Source organism: Vipera ursinii, assembly GCF_947247035.1.
Source record: "Vipera ursinii genome assembly, chromosome: 9".
NCBI lineage: Eukaryota > Metazoa > Chordata > Lepidosauria > Squamata > Viperidae > Vipera > Vipera ursinii.
The window spans coordinates 6,793,911-6,806,060 of NC_139523.1; the positions used below are offsets into that span (position 1 = coordinate 6,793,911).

Here is a 12,150-nt window from a genome sequence, read left to right on the forward strand (position 1 = left end):
GTGTTCTTGAATGCTCTGTGAAGTTAGAGCAGGACTGCATCCAACTTTGTTAAAATTATATTGGAAGTTCATCTGTATTACATGCATTTAGTTGTTTCCAAAGCCTGCAGGTAGCATTAAATTATTCAGCAGAATGAAAATTCAGGAAAGATAGCAAAGGCCTTCAAAGAGTTGTCTCCAGTTGGGAACATGGTTAGAATTGCAGATAAAAAAATAAATAAATTAAGTGGGTGAGGCCCAAGATACAAAGATTCTAACCATCCAGACAGGAATTGTGAAAACCACTCTAGGATAAAATTAGAATCATAGGGCTGGAAGGAACCTCAGAGGTCTTCTAGTCCAACCCCCTACTCAAGAAGAAGTCTTATACCATCCCAGTCAAATGGTTGTCCAGCGCTTGTCCGAGGACGTCTCTGTGGTCACGTGGCGGGCATGACTAGATGCCAAAGGTGCACGGAACACTGTTACCTTCCCACCGTAGTGGTCCCTATTTTTCTACTTGCATTTTTACGTGCTTTCGAACTGCTAGGTTGGCAGAAGCTGGGACGAGTAACAGGCGCTCACTCTGCTACGCGGCACTCGGGATTTGACCCGCCAAACTGCCTATCTTCTGATTGACAAGCTCAGTGTCCTAACCCACTGAGCCACCGCGTCCCTCAGTAAACTATGCCATAGCTTATTTGTTTGGTTATGGTAGCATGCTAACCTTAGTATATGTTAACCTTAGTATGAATGCAGCCCCAGAATTTCAGCTGGAGAATTATTATCTAGGTCTAGGAAGTATCCTCAGGGTCTTCCATCATTTATTTGCTTTGCACATTAGACAGGTGTTTCAGCTTGATTGTCCAGGCAGACGTGGGTGAAGATAGCAAAATAATAATAATAATAATAATAATAATAATAATAATAATAATAATAATAATAATAATAATAATAATAATAATAATAATGGCATTATTATTAGGCTGTGCAGATAAGGCTGCATGGACATCATTTTCTCTTCTATGTTGTTTAACGAGGTAGACATCAAGGTGGCACCATCTTCCCTTCTCCCACCAGGAATGCAGAGAAACCCCAATTGGCTGCCTTACCAGAGACTTGCAGCTCCACACCACTGTGGTCCATCAGAGTGGCATTCACTTTACTGGTGACTGGATCAAAGCTGGTGACCGAAAGCATGGCTGGCTGCTTTTTGCCCATGTATTCATAGGAGCCTTTCCAGAAGGAATTTTTAGCAAAGACATCAGCAGGAACTAGAAATAACGCAAGGCAGAACAAGACAAGGAGGAGATTTTGGAACAACTGCAGAAGTGGTTTAGAACAGTGTCTCTCCACCATGGCAACTTTAAGAGGAGTGGACTTCAACTCCCAGAATTCTTATTTGTTCAATGCTTTTTATAATCAAGCTTTGTCACTTCAAAACAATCAAAAGAAATGCCATTAATTAAAGAGCCTCATCCATTAAAAAAATTAAAAATCCATTAAAAAATGAATGCTTTGAGTTTTTTTAATCGTTTGATAAAATTGACAGCGTGTTCATATATTTACAGACCTTGAAACCCCAATAATTTGCTATGCTGTTTCATTTTTAATGTATTTTTTATGTATTTGGTAGTTAGGAAAAAGAGGTACCTGAGACTTTTGGAAGATGCTGATCCTTTGCAGTCCCCACAGGCCGTCTGCTGGGTCGGACATCCGCTTAAAAAGAGAATCAAAGCAAGAGTTTATACCTTAATAAGGTGACACAAACATCTTTAACAACAGGTGAATATAAAAAGAATCTTATCTGGCCACAGGGATCACTTACTCTCTTCAGCTTGGTTCTAAGTTAACCCACTTTCTGGAAGAATCCATGGAACTATGAATTAATTGAATGACTTCATTTTTGAAAAATAAGCTAATCAAACTTAGAATATTGGGTGAATGCAACCACTACCTATGGAACTGCCCCCATTTTTAAATTATTTTTTAACCCTTTGTTATTTTTTTAAAATAACTCAAGGCAGTGAGCATACCTTCCAGCTCCTAGGTTGAAAATATATATGAAGGCCGGCCATCTTTTGTGCCTAAAGTGAGACTAGAACTCAAAAGTCTCCTGATTTCTATCATGATGCCTTTACCACTAGATCAAACTTGCTAATATTTAATAATTTTAATTTAACATAGTTAAGCATGTTAGTTAGAAAAAAATGTTACTGGACTGATTTGTTTGCTTCTGTAGACTAAGAAGACTCTCTTCCTACAGCGTCCATAATTACGAATGATGTGAGAGAAAAGAGAAGAGGGATCTCCCAACCTTTTATATATATATATATATATATATATATATATATATATATATATATATATATATATATATATATGCAAATTATTCAAATTGCTAATAAAGAATTTTGGGAGCTGTCATAGTTGACTATATCCTGTTGATAAGCCTTGAGACAGGCCAATACAGGAATGAAAGAGTTAATTAGCAAGGTGCTTTCAAATATATATATATATATATATATATATATATATATATATATATATATATATATATATATATATATATATATATATATATATATATATATATATATATATATATATATATTTGGATGGTGAAATTCAAAAATTTTACATTTCATAATGTGAAAAGAACAAAAAGAGTACCCTTGTTTACTTAAGCCGTAAGGTATACTAGTGGCAATTTGATATAAAGGCTTAACATTGACAGAGGAAGACTGATGTTAAGAATCATAGAGAACTCTTGCCTTAATGTTCTGGCTCCCACTGGGGGGAAAATGGTGAGCCAAATGGGCTTTGGGCGTCTGATCTAACCAGGCGATTTTTAATCCTCTTTGTCTAGGGAACAGGGGACAGAAATAACATGATTTGTCCATGAAACACATGGCTGAAATGCAGCCGATGAATTTCAAGGGGAAAGAATAAGATGTTTAGCAGACATAGAGCTGTCTTTCAGTCGCCAGTTTTGCTTACCCAGGCAAATGGGAGGCTTCCCTGTCCAGCTACCATCAGCCTTACAAGTCCGATGCTCTGATCCTCCGGTGAGATAAAAGCCACTCTGGCAGGAATAGATCAAGGTGTATCCCAGGGAAGGCAGGTCCAGAGCACCCACGTTGGCATGGGCTGGGGTATCTGGTTCTTTGCAGTTGTGTGCTGCAAAGACATAGAAGAAAGCAACTCACACACCCACCATTACCAGGCCTAAGAAAGGGCAGAAGATAGCTTTTCAAACCTGACATCCTCCAGATCTGTTTGGACTACATCCCGCAGAATTCCCAGCAGATTGCTGATGATATTTGGAAATGTCAGGTATTTCACCTGAAGAGCACCAGGTTGGGAAAGGCTGCTGGCTGGGTGAAGATTGAAGCCTGTCTATAGCCAAGAGCTGGCCTGATTCAGAAGGAGGCATTTTCTGAAACAATGCCTTCAGACGCTTCATTCATTCATCCTTGCTTTCTGGAATGCCTCTGTGCAGGCTGGGTTTGCATTTTCTCATTTCCACATTATCTATCCAGGCAGCAAAAATTAAGATCTGGCACTGGGCATATCCTGCACACCTGGATTTTAGCACAGAGCAGTGCTCAACCTCAGCCGCTTGAAAATGTATGGCCTACAACTTGCGGAACACCCCAGTTGCCATGCCGGCTGGGGGATTCTGGGAGGCGGGGTCCACACATCTTCAAGTGGCCAAGGTCGAGATTCAATGGCATCAACTATTTTGCTGGCGCCAAGGAAGCTAAGACTTACGGATGCAGTTTGGCTGAATGCCACTCCATGTCAGATTTGGAAGGCAGGTTCTCGTGGTGGACCCTTGCAGCAAATATCCTTTATGACACTTGAAGAAGATGACACTCCCAACCTGTTGCAATGGGGAACAATGCAAAGTTAGCATGTTGTGTGAATATAATCACTCGTCTAGTTAAAGGAAGTTATCTAATTAAAGATGAAGCCCGTGGAACCTCACGTTACCCTTCAGACCTGCCCTTGAAAAAGTGACCAAGCCAGATCTGAACTTGATGAAGCTCCTTCAGCTCTTGAGTGACTCAGACTTGAAAGATATGTTTGTGATTCACAAAACCACAAAAACTAGTGGAATATGTAACAAAATGCTGCCCTGTGGAATGTCTATGGAAATTCTCAGTAATCCAGGTCATGATTGTCCGAAAGGTGCTTTTTCAAGAGATAACTGGACTTTATTATTTTTTTTAAAGACATTTCACTTCTCATCCAAGAAGGTTGAAAAGGATTTACAGTATATTCCTTGTAGCAGTGGTGGGATTCAAATATGTGAACAACTGGTTCTCTGTGTGGATGCTGCTTCCGGAAGTCCATTCTGGGCCTGGGCAACAAAAAAATAGCTACCGGTTCTGCTGAAGTGGTACAAACTGGCTGTAGACAGCTGATTATTTGTATTCTTTTAGAGAGTCATTGAGGCCACTTGGAGATTTGTCTGTGTCCTCAGCATCACCTGAGTAGTGCAAATTTGTGTGGAGCCTTCTTGGAACTGCTGAAAGGACTGTGTTGTAGACTGGAGATAGATGATGTCATATCCCTCCCCCCTGTTGAGAGAGGGCTGTTCAGTTTGGACACAGATGGCCTCTTTGACCCCTTTTGACCCCCTCTCTATCCAAAATGTGGAATTTGCTGTCTTCAAAAGAGTGACCTTTGTCTTTTAAATGCAGATGAAGTGGCTGTACGAGAGTCTTCAGCCAACACAACATATGTGCACACTTTATACCCAACAATACACCAAGGCAGAAGCTTGTCCACCCCAGGGATAAAACAACCAGACATGAGCAACGTGGTAAATGCAATACAGTGCAGTGAGACATTGGCAGATATGTACAATGGGGAAACAAAAAAAACAACAACCCCTCTTTATAAACCCTTGGCACAACATAGGAGAACAAACCCATCAGGACAAGATTTGGCAGTCCATCTGCATTTAAAAGACAAAGAGAGGACCGCTGGTTTTGAAAGAGAGGTCAAAGAGGCCATCTGCATCAATTCTGATATCTGAGCCCTTGGTGACATGACCACATTTTTGTTGCTCAGCAACCGGCCCAAATTGATGGCCATGTGCAGCATCCCAGTCCCATGACTGCAGCTGATGATGTTTTGCAGGAAACTGGTGTTTCCTTCTGGTTTCTGGCAACAACTTTCCTATAGAAAGCAATGGGTTCACTTAATGAATGTGCTATCCATTTAATGATCAGGGCATTCACTTTATGCAAGGACATAATGACTGCCACATAACAGGTCACAAAATCGGGCCTGGTCATAAGATGACCCACCCTGACTTACAACTGGGGTTCAGTGGCAGTTGTAAGTCCCTGGATAGATTTCCTCCACTTGAGATGCCTTGTTATTTACGATGGGAGGCAAGATACAGGCTAGGCGTCTGTTTCATTCTGTCTCCATTAGAAGCACAAGCATCATCAAGGACCACCTCTGAATTAATCAAAGGTCCCTCTGGCAAAATCCTCCTATTGTCTCCCTCACAAAACAGCTTAATCAAGAGATAGCAACTCTCCAAAGAGAGATCATCAATGCCTGTGTTTCGCATAAAAGGAGAATGAATGTATTCAGTTCCTGGATTAAGGATGACAAGTTAGCAATTTCGGCTACATTATACAGATAAAGGAGATTGTTCAGGGTGAAGGAGAAAAGAAAGGAGGGGGGGGGGGCGCGGAGATGATCATATATTACCTGATAACCTTGGGAATTGTTTTGAATTCCAAAAAGGGGCACACCTGGATCCATGCAGGTTGTAATACTTGCATCTGAAAAAAAGAAGTAAGTGCTTAATTAATTTTGGGGGGGTGAGAACTCTGCTCTGCTCTGCCTCACTGAGACCACTTCATGGCCCAAAGGTGAAGACTCCAGCCCTGCATGCAACAACATCTGGTTCAAGGGAATTGCTGGGCGGGTCTTCAGAAAGGACCTGAAGCAAAGCAAGTGGGTAGTTGAGCAGACACAACCCCGAGACGAGTTTACACAAACCGTGGCAGAAGGAAAGGAGCCATCCAAAGGCTTCCAGCCTACTACATATCCCAACTCGTTGCATATCTGTAAGCATAACTGAGACTTGACTTTATACTGTATGGCTCATCTGAAGCAACCTGTTCTGTACCAGCCTGCTACCGGCCCTGCAGAAAAGGCAGGGACAACCCCTTTACAAACGGCAAGAGGCTGGAATAAAGCCTGCCAAATTTATTCACATACAACAGAGCAAGACAAGACACCAACCATAAAACACAAGCTAAGAAGCAGGAACAATCCAAGCGGTTGCCTTCAGCAAACCAGCCCTCCCACACATTCCCCTTAAATACAGTTCAGGGCGTGGCTTCTCTCTGCCTCCTTCCGAGGAGCCCCATTGCCTTCCTCTGTTTACTCCTGATTGACTGCCTCCTGCGTCGGGCGTCCTTGAACAGGGCCAGCTGTGGGTCATCTTCATCCACGCTGTCAGGCTCACACAGCTGGGTCTGCATCATGACCAGATGGGAGGGGCCTGGCTGAGGGCTCTGCGGAGCCTCAATACTATCCTCAGCAAGGTCTCCAACACCCCCCTCCTCCTCCTCTGAGTCGTCAAACCCAACTGCCGAACCCACAGGCTGACTCTGAATCACAACACAACCAAAAATCACAATGGGATCTAAAAGTAATTAAGAAAAAAAAATATAATAAAACCAAACCAAACGAAAACAGTACTAAAAGAAGTTCCAAACGTAAAAGTGCAATGTATTGTACAGAGAGTAGCATCAGACTGGGAGACTTGTGTGTAAGGTAAGGTTAACTATGCAGTGCATTGTGGAGTACATTGTAAAGCTTTGTACGCATCTTTCATGGCTGCACAGTAATTCTAGTATAAATTAAGAAATTTAATGCAATTCCCCCTGTTTTCATCTGTAAATGCCCCCAAAGCAGGCTTTTTAAAATCCAAATTTCCCTGGTCTAAACTCTAAAAAACAAAAAACAAAAAAAAACAACAACCCGAAAACCAGAATTAAACTTTGGACTCAACTTTCTGTGCTACATTTTTTTCTTTCAAACATATTTTGCATCAAATGTCTGTTTCCTGCTTTTAGTGGAATTGCTTAGGCAATTACAGGTAGTCCCTGACTTACAACCATTTGTTTAGTGGCCATTTGAAGTTCATTCATTTCATTTCATTTATTTGATTTCTATACCACCCTTCTCCCAAGGGACTCAGGGCGGTTCACAGGGCATATATAAATAGCTATACAAAAATTAAAAGAAAATTAAACCAATGCCCAATTAAAATACAACAATGATAGAATAATAAAAACCAATTAAAAAACCCATATTCCCCCATCAGGCCAGACCAGCTAATTCAAATAAGTGGGTCTTCAACCCGCGACGGAAGGATCGAAGGTCCGATGCCATCCGGAGCTAAACCGGCAGTTGGTTCCATAATGCCGGAGCACCCACAGAGAAGTTACAAACGCATTGGAAAAAAGTAACCTACAACCGGTCCTTGCACGTACGACCGTTGCAGCAGTCCCACAGTCATGTAAACAAAATTTGGGCACTGGGGAAACTGGCATGTATTTACAATGGTTGCAGTATCCCAGGGTCACCTGGTCGCCATTTGCAACCTTCCCAGCTGGTTTCCTATAGCAGCAAAGTCCATGAAGGGAGCCACGTTGGTGAATCATATTTGGAAACCAGGAATTTCCAAGCCGCGAGAAAAAGCCGGGCCGGCAGACATTTGACAGTTGACAGCTGTCAAATGGCCGCCCGAAGCAACGACGCATGCGCACCGCCCGGCCGGCCGCCATTCCCGTTGACAGCTGTCAAAAGAGCGGCCGGGGGCCAACGCGCACGCGCCAGATTTGACAGTTCCCGGAACTGTCAAATCCGCAGTCTACAACTCGGTCCTCCGAACTGAGCTAAGCGCTCAGCTGAAAGGAATTCCCTGACAGCCGCCGAGTACCGAGTGTTGATTGGCCGTCCTCCGAACGGCGGGGAAATACAGTTACCTGATTGGTTGAATCGTTTGACAGTTCCCTATATAAACCCGGAGTGTTTTGACAGTCAGCTGCCGGGAGCTGAATCGAATAAACCTTTTGAACCTTGCCTACGGTCTCGCGTCTGTCTTTGTAAAGACAATTCAGTTTGCTTAATGACCACATGCGTCTCTTAATAATCACAATGATTCCCTTAGCAACTATGGCAAAACGGTTGTAAAATCGGGACGGCTTGCTGAACAACCTCGTTAAGCAACAAAAATCCTGGTCCCAATTGTGGTTGTAATTCGAAGACTGGGGAATTAAATTGGATTGGGTCAGATTAGTATTTTGGTGGGACCTTTCCAGGGAACATTAATATACAAAAGTTGGAAAACTTTCTGGAGTAGAGCAAATGGGAAATCATTTCCTTAACGCCGACAAGAAAAGGCAGAGCCATTTTTATTATTTTGTTCCCCAATAAAGTCCCATCTTGTTACCAATGCAGCTTGGCTGGGTCCCACTCCATGCTCCATCGGCCTGGCAGAACCTCCGAGCTGATCCCACCAGCAGCAACGGGGGCAGACAGGAATATGAGACAGAGGAGCGGTAAGTAAAACCTCGATCTTCACGCCGCCCGTCAGCTGGGGTTCCTGGATCGCCACAAAAGACAGCTGCGAAAAGAATGGACTTCAGTGAAAGACGTTTCATTGGGGTAAAATCTCTAACGACACCAACCTCTCCTAACATCCTATGTCTGGTGCATGCAGCCAGTGAGCCAAGATCCCTAACTCTTTTGGACCAGTGGGGAAACAGAACATTTTGAATATGTTTTGGGTGTACAGAAGAAGAAGTAAAACAAAGACCTGAACCAAGACCTCTAAACTACCAAGATTCCTGAACTCAAGTAAACTTCCTGAATTGCTTGCTTTCGTAGCTTCTGGGTCGTAAATTATCTTAAATCAGCACTGATATTTTCAAATGGGAACCAGGAAGTACCGTAACTAACCACAAAAATGTCCAAAAATGTGCCAATCTCCATTTTATTCCTCTTCTTATTTCACCAAAAGCAGAAAATTACTGGGTCAGCATTTATTATACCACTATAAAAAAGTTGCTTGTATCCTACTTCAGTGGGCAGAACCTGGTGGTCTGTCCCCAGTCCTGTTCAGATAAGCTTGGCTGAAGCCAATTGTGTGGTCTCCACTCATAAACTGAATCATGGGGATTTTTTCCTCTTTACAAGGAAAATGATAACCATGAACTGTCACAATTAAAAAATTCCAATGTTTTGGAACGCAAACTGATACATTTATATCTCAATTTGCCTTTCTCTTTTTTTCTCAGCTCAGTGGAGAGATACATAAAGAAAATGAAGAGCTAAAGTCAACCATTTTTGTGATCTTCTAAAAATGCCTGTGATGTTTATACATAATATATCAAGGTTGAATTGCTAAGATGTTTGCTAACCTCTGTCACTACTCAACTTGCCATAGAAACAGTGGTGAGGGACAGCCTGGGAAAGAAACAGGAGTTTCAAGAAGCCGTCTCATGGACCATGAGACCCAAGGTCACAAAAGAGGTGTCTGACAGAGAAGTGGACCATTCCCATAACAAACTGAAGAGATGTGATTGGGCAACAGGGACACCTGGTGGGTGGAGGTTATGAAAAGCTATTGTCAACTAACCAGTTTTCTACGTGGGAAAACTAGAGTTCATTTTGCTTCTTCAGTACCGAGATGTGTATTCAATAAAATTTATCTTTTATGGCATTTCAAATTCTAAAGATCGCTCAGTGTTGCATTCGCTCACCTGACAGTTGACAGAACCCAAGGTCAGTTTTGGTAATGAAGACTGAGTCTGGAGTTCACACTTAAATTTTGTTTAAAATTAGAATAATAAAAGTTAGAAAAGTAAAAAATGGACCCTGACTGGCACCTAGAAAAGTATCTATGGCACTCTGGTACCTACATGTGCTATGTTTAGAGGACATTTGTAACATGGCTAGTAGAAGAGAGTGGCCAGCTTCTTTCTGCATGCTGCATCTCATGGTCAGTGAATGTTTAATCTATTTCCATCTTCCTATTCTCTCCTGGCAGACTAGCTGAGGGAGAACAGAAGGCTAGCTTCAATTTTCTTGCTTGCTTTTGCTTAAATTCAAAAACAGATCTTCCGCTGTGTAAAAGCAAAGCACCATGTGGCATTGTAGCGAACAGGAAAGTCTGTTTCTTCTGCAGCAGGTGGAACAAGTAATGCCAGACAAAAACTCATGTTCTGCCAAATGTCTGGGGGAAAAAAGCATCTTAGCATACCAGCACTGCCACAAAAATCCCACAAAAATCCCACACAATTGCAGGCTAGCTTCCGATAAAACTCCGAACTGAACACTTTCCTTTAATTGCACAACGTTGCTTTCGGACTTCTCCTCCAGAAAAGTTTTGATAGCCCCTTCCACTACTTCTTGGATCCCGAAGGCCAAATTTGCCAGCAGAACTTAGCTCTTACGCTGAGTTTGAAAACGGGCTCAATCTATCTTCAAGCCTTTTTGCCTGGTTCAAGAAAAGAGTGGGATACAGAAGAGGACTTTGGAAGTGTTTTAGTTAAAGCTTGCAGTTGGAGGCCTTTAAGAATCAGAAGAGAGGGTAAGCATTTTAGTGGAATGTGATGCAACTGCCTTGTGCAACTGAAATTCTGATCCCATGAGAGGATTGTGTAAAAATGGAATAAATAAACCAGAAAAATTTTCTTCCAAGTGTTTTCCCCTGGCCCTCAGGGAGCAGGTAGTCCTTCTCATGATTCTTCTGGTTCAAGCAGCGTTCAGACAAGCAGCATGATGCCCCCCCCCCACACACACCTCTTTGTTGTTCTTTTTATTAACTAGTCTCTAACCAGAATGGCAGAGCAGCTTTTTTGATGAGTTCCCTCTAAAGACTGAAACCTGGCTTTTGACCAGCCAGATAACAAGAGTTTGTGAGGGATATGTCTTTATAACAGAACAAACCCCTGCTACTTCACTTCTGACTTCATGCTTTGTCCAGATGGATCTGTCTACTTACGAAAACATTGTGGGATTTCTCCACTCCATGATCCATTTCCTTCGCAGGTCAAAACAGCAGCTAAGGAGAGCTGGTAGCCTTCCAGACAGGTGTAACTGACACTTGAGCCCCAACTGAAATCTGAGCCCATGACTCTTCCATTGGGAACAATTTGTGGAGATTTGCAGATGATAGCTAGGGAGAAAAAGTCACACTGAACTCAACAAGAGACCCAGAAGGTTAGCATTCATGTTCCAGGATTTTTATCATTATCGTGTGAATGTGATCTCTACATGTTGAAGGATCTTGTTGTCATTGCTGCAAATCTCCTTCTTCAAAGGGCCAGAATTCACAGATGTTGCCCTGTTCTTATTTGGGGAAAGACATAAATAAATGTTGCTGAAATACAGATGGTAATTAAATAAGGCCACAGCATGCAAGTAACTGTATAGCAAATTGGCCATCTGTACCACCCAGGCATAAAGTAGAGGAAATTTTAAACATGCTTGTACAGCCAATCCGAAATTCTGGTGTGAAGGACATTAAAACTATGCACGTTACTAAACAGGATGATCTTATAGACTCTTTAGAATCCATGTGTTTTCATGTGAAACAAAGACTGAATATGGCTTCTGAATCCATCTCTAATCCAAATTTCTTCAAAAAGTCTCAAGATTATTCTTGAAACCAATCCTTTCTGGCCTTTCCATTGACCACATGGATTCAGAATAATGTGCAGTGGTGGGATTCAGCCAATTCACACCAGTTCGGCAGAACCGGTAGCTAATTTTTTGTTGCCCAGGCCCAAAATGGACTTTCAGAAGCGGCATCCACACAAAGAACTGGTTATTGACATATTTGAATCCCACCACTGTGAGCATGAACAGAATAGGGCATTTAGGATTCTTTAAAAAAACACAAACTTGTGGCTAAAGAAATTGGTGGGCAGTTTTTATCAGATTTTTCAAGGGGAAGAAAAGTTTCTACAACAATTTCTTAAAAACAAAACTCTTCCACCTTCCAGCAGTAATATAATGCATTCTTTTGAGATCTTGGACAGAAGCATGGAAAAGTGTACTGGAGCAATTACACAACAGTGAAAGACAGAATACACATATACAGCCCTTCTTTGCTTGCTC

At 42.0% G+C, this 12,150-nt stretch overlaps 1 protein-coding gene across 1 annotated transcript in view; it reads right to left on the reverse strand.

Moving 5' to 3' along the window:
* CSMD2 (CUB and Sushi multiple domains 2) overlaps window positions 1-12,150 on the reverse strand; it is a gene marked incomplete at both ends in the record, with an annotated part of 607,174 nt that overhangs the window by 5,839 nt on the left and 589,185 nt on the right. Inside the window, 7 exons of the mRNA XM_083370102.1 lie at window positions 1,092-1,253; window positions 1,633-1,698; window positions 2,980-3,159; window positions 3,754-3,865; window positions 5,716-5,789; window positions 8,477-8,650; window positions 11,033-11,206. Of these exons, the coding sequence (XP_083226228.1) occupies window positions 1,092-1,253; window positions 1,633-1,698; window positions 2,980-3,159; window positions 3,754-3,865; window positions 5,716-5,789; window positions 8,477-8,650; window positions 11,033-11,206 (942 nt within the window). The remainder of the gene's footprint in view (window positions 1-1,091; window positions 1,254-1,632; window positions 1,699-2,979; window positions 3,160-3,753; window positions 3,866-5,715; window positions 5,790-8,476; window positions 8,651-11,032; window positions 11,207-12,150) is intronic.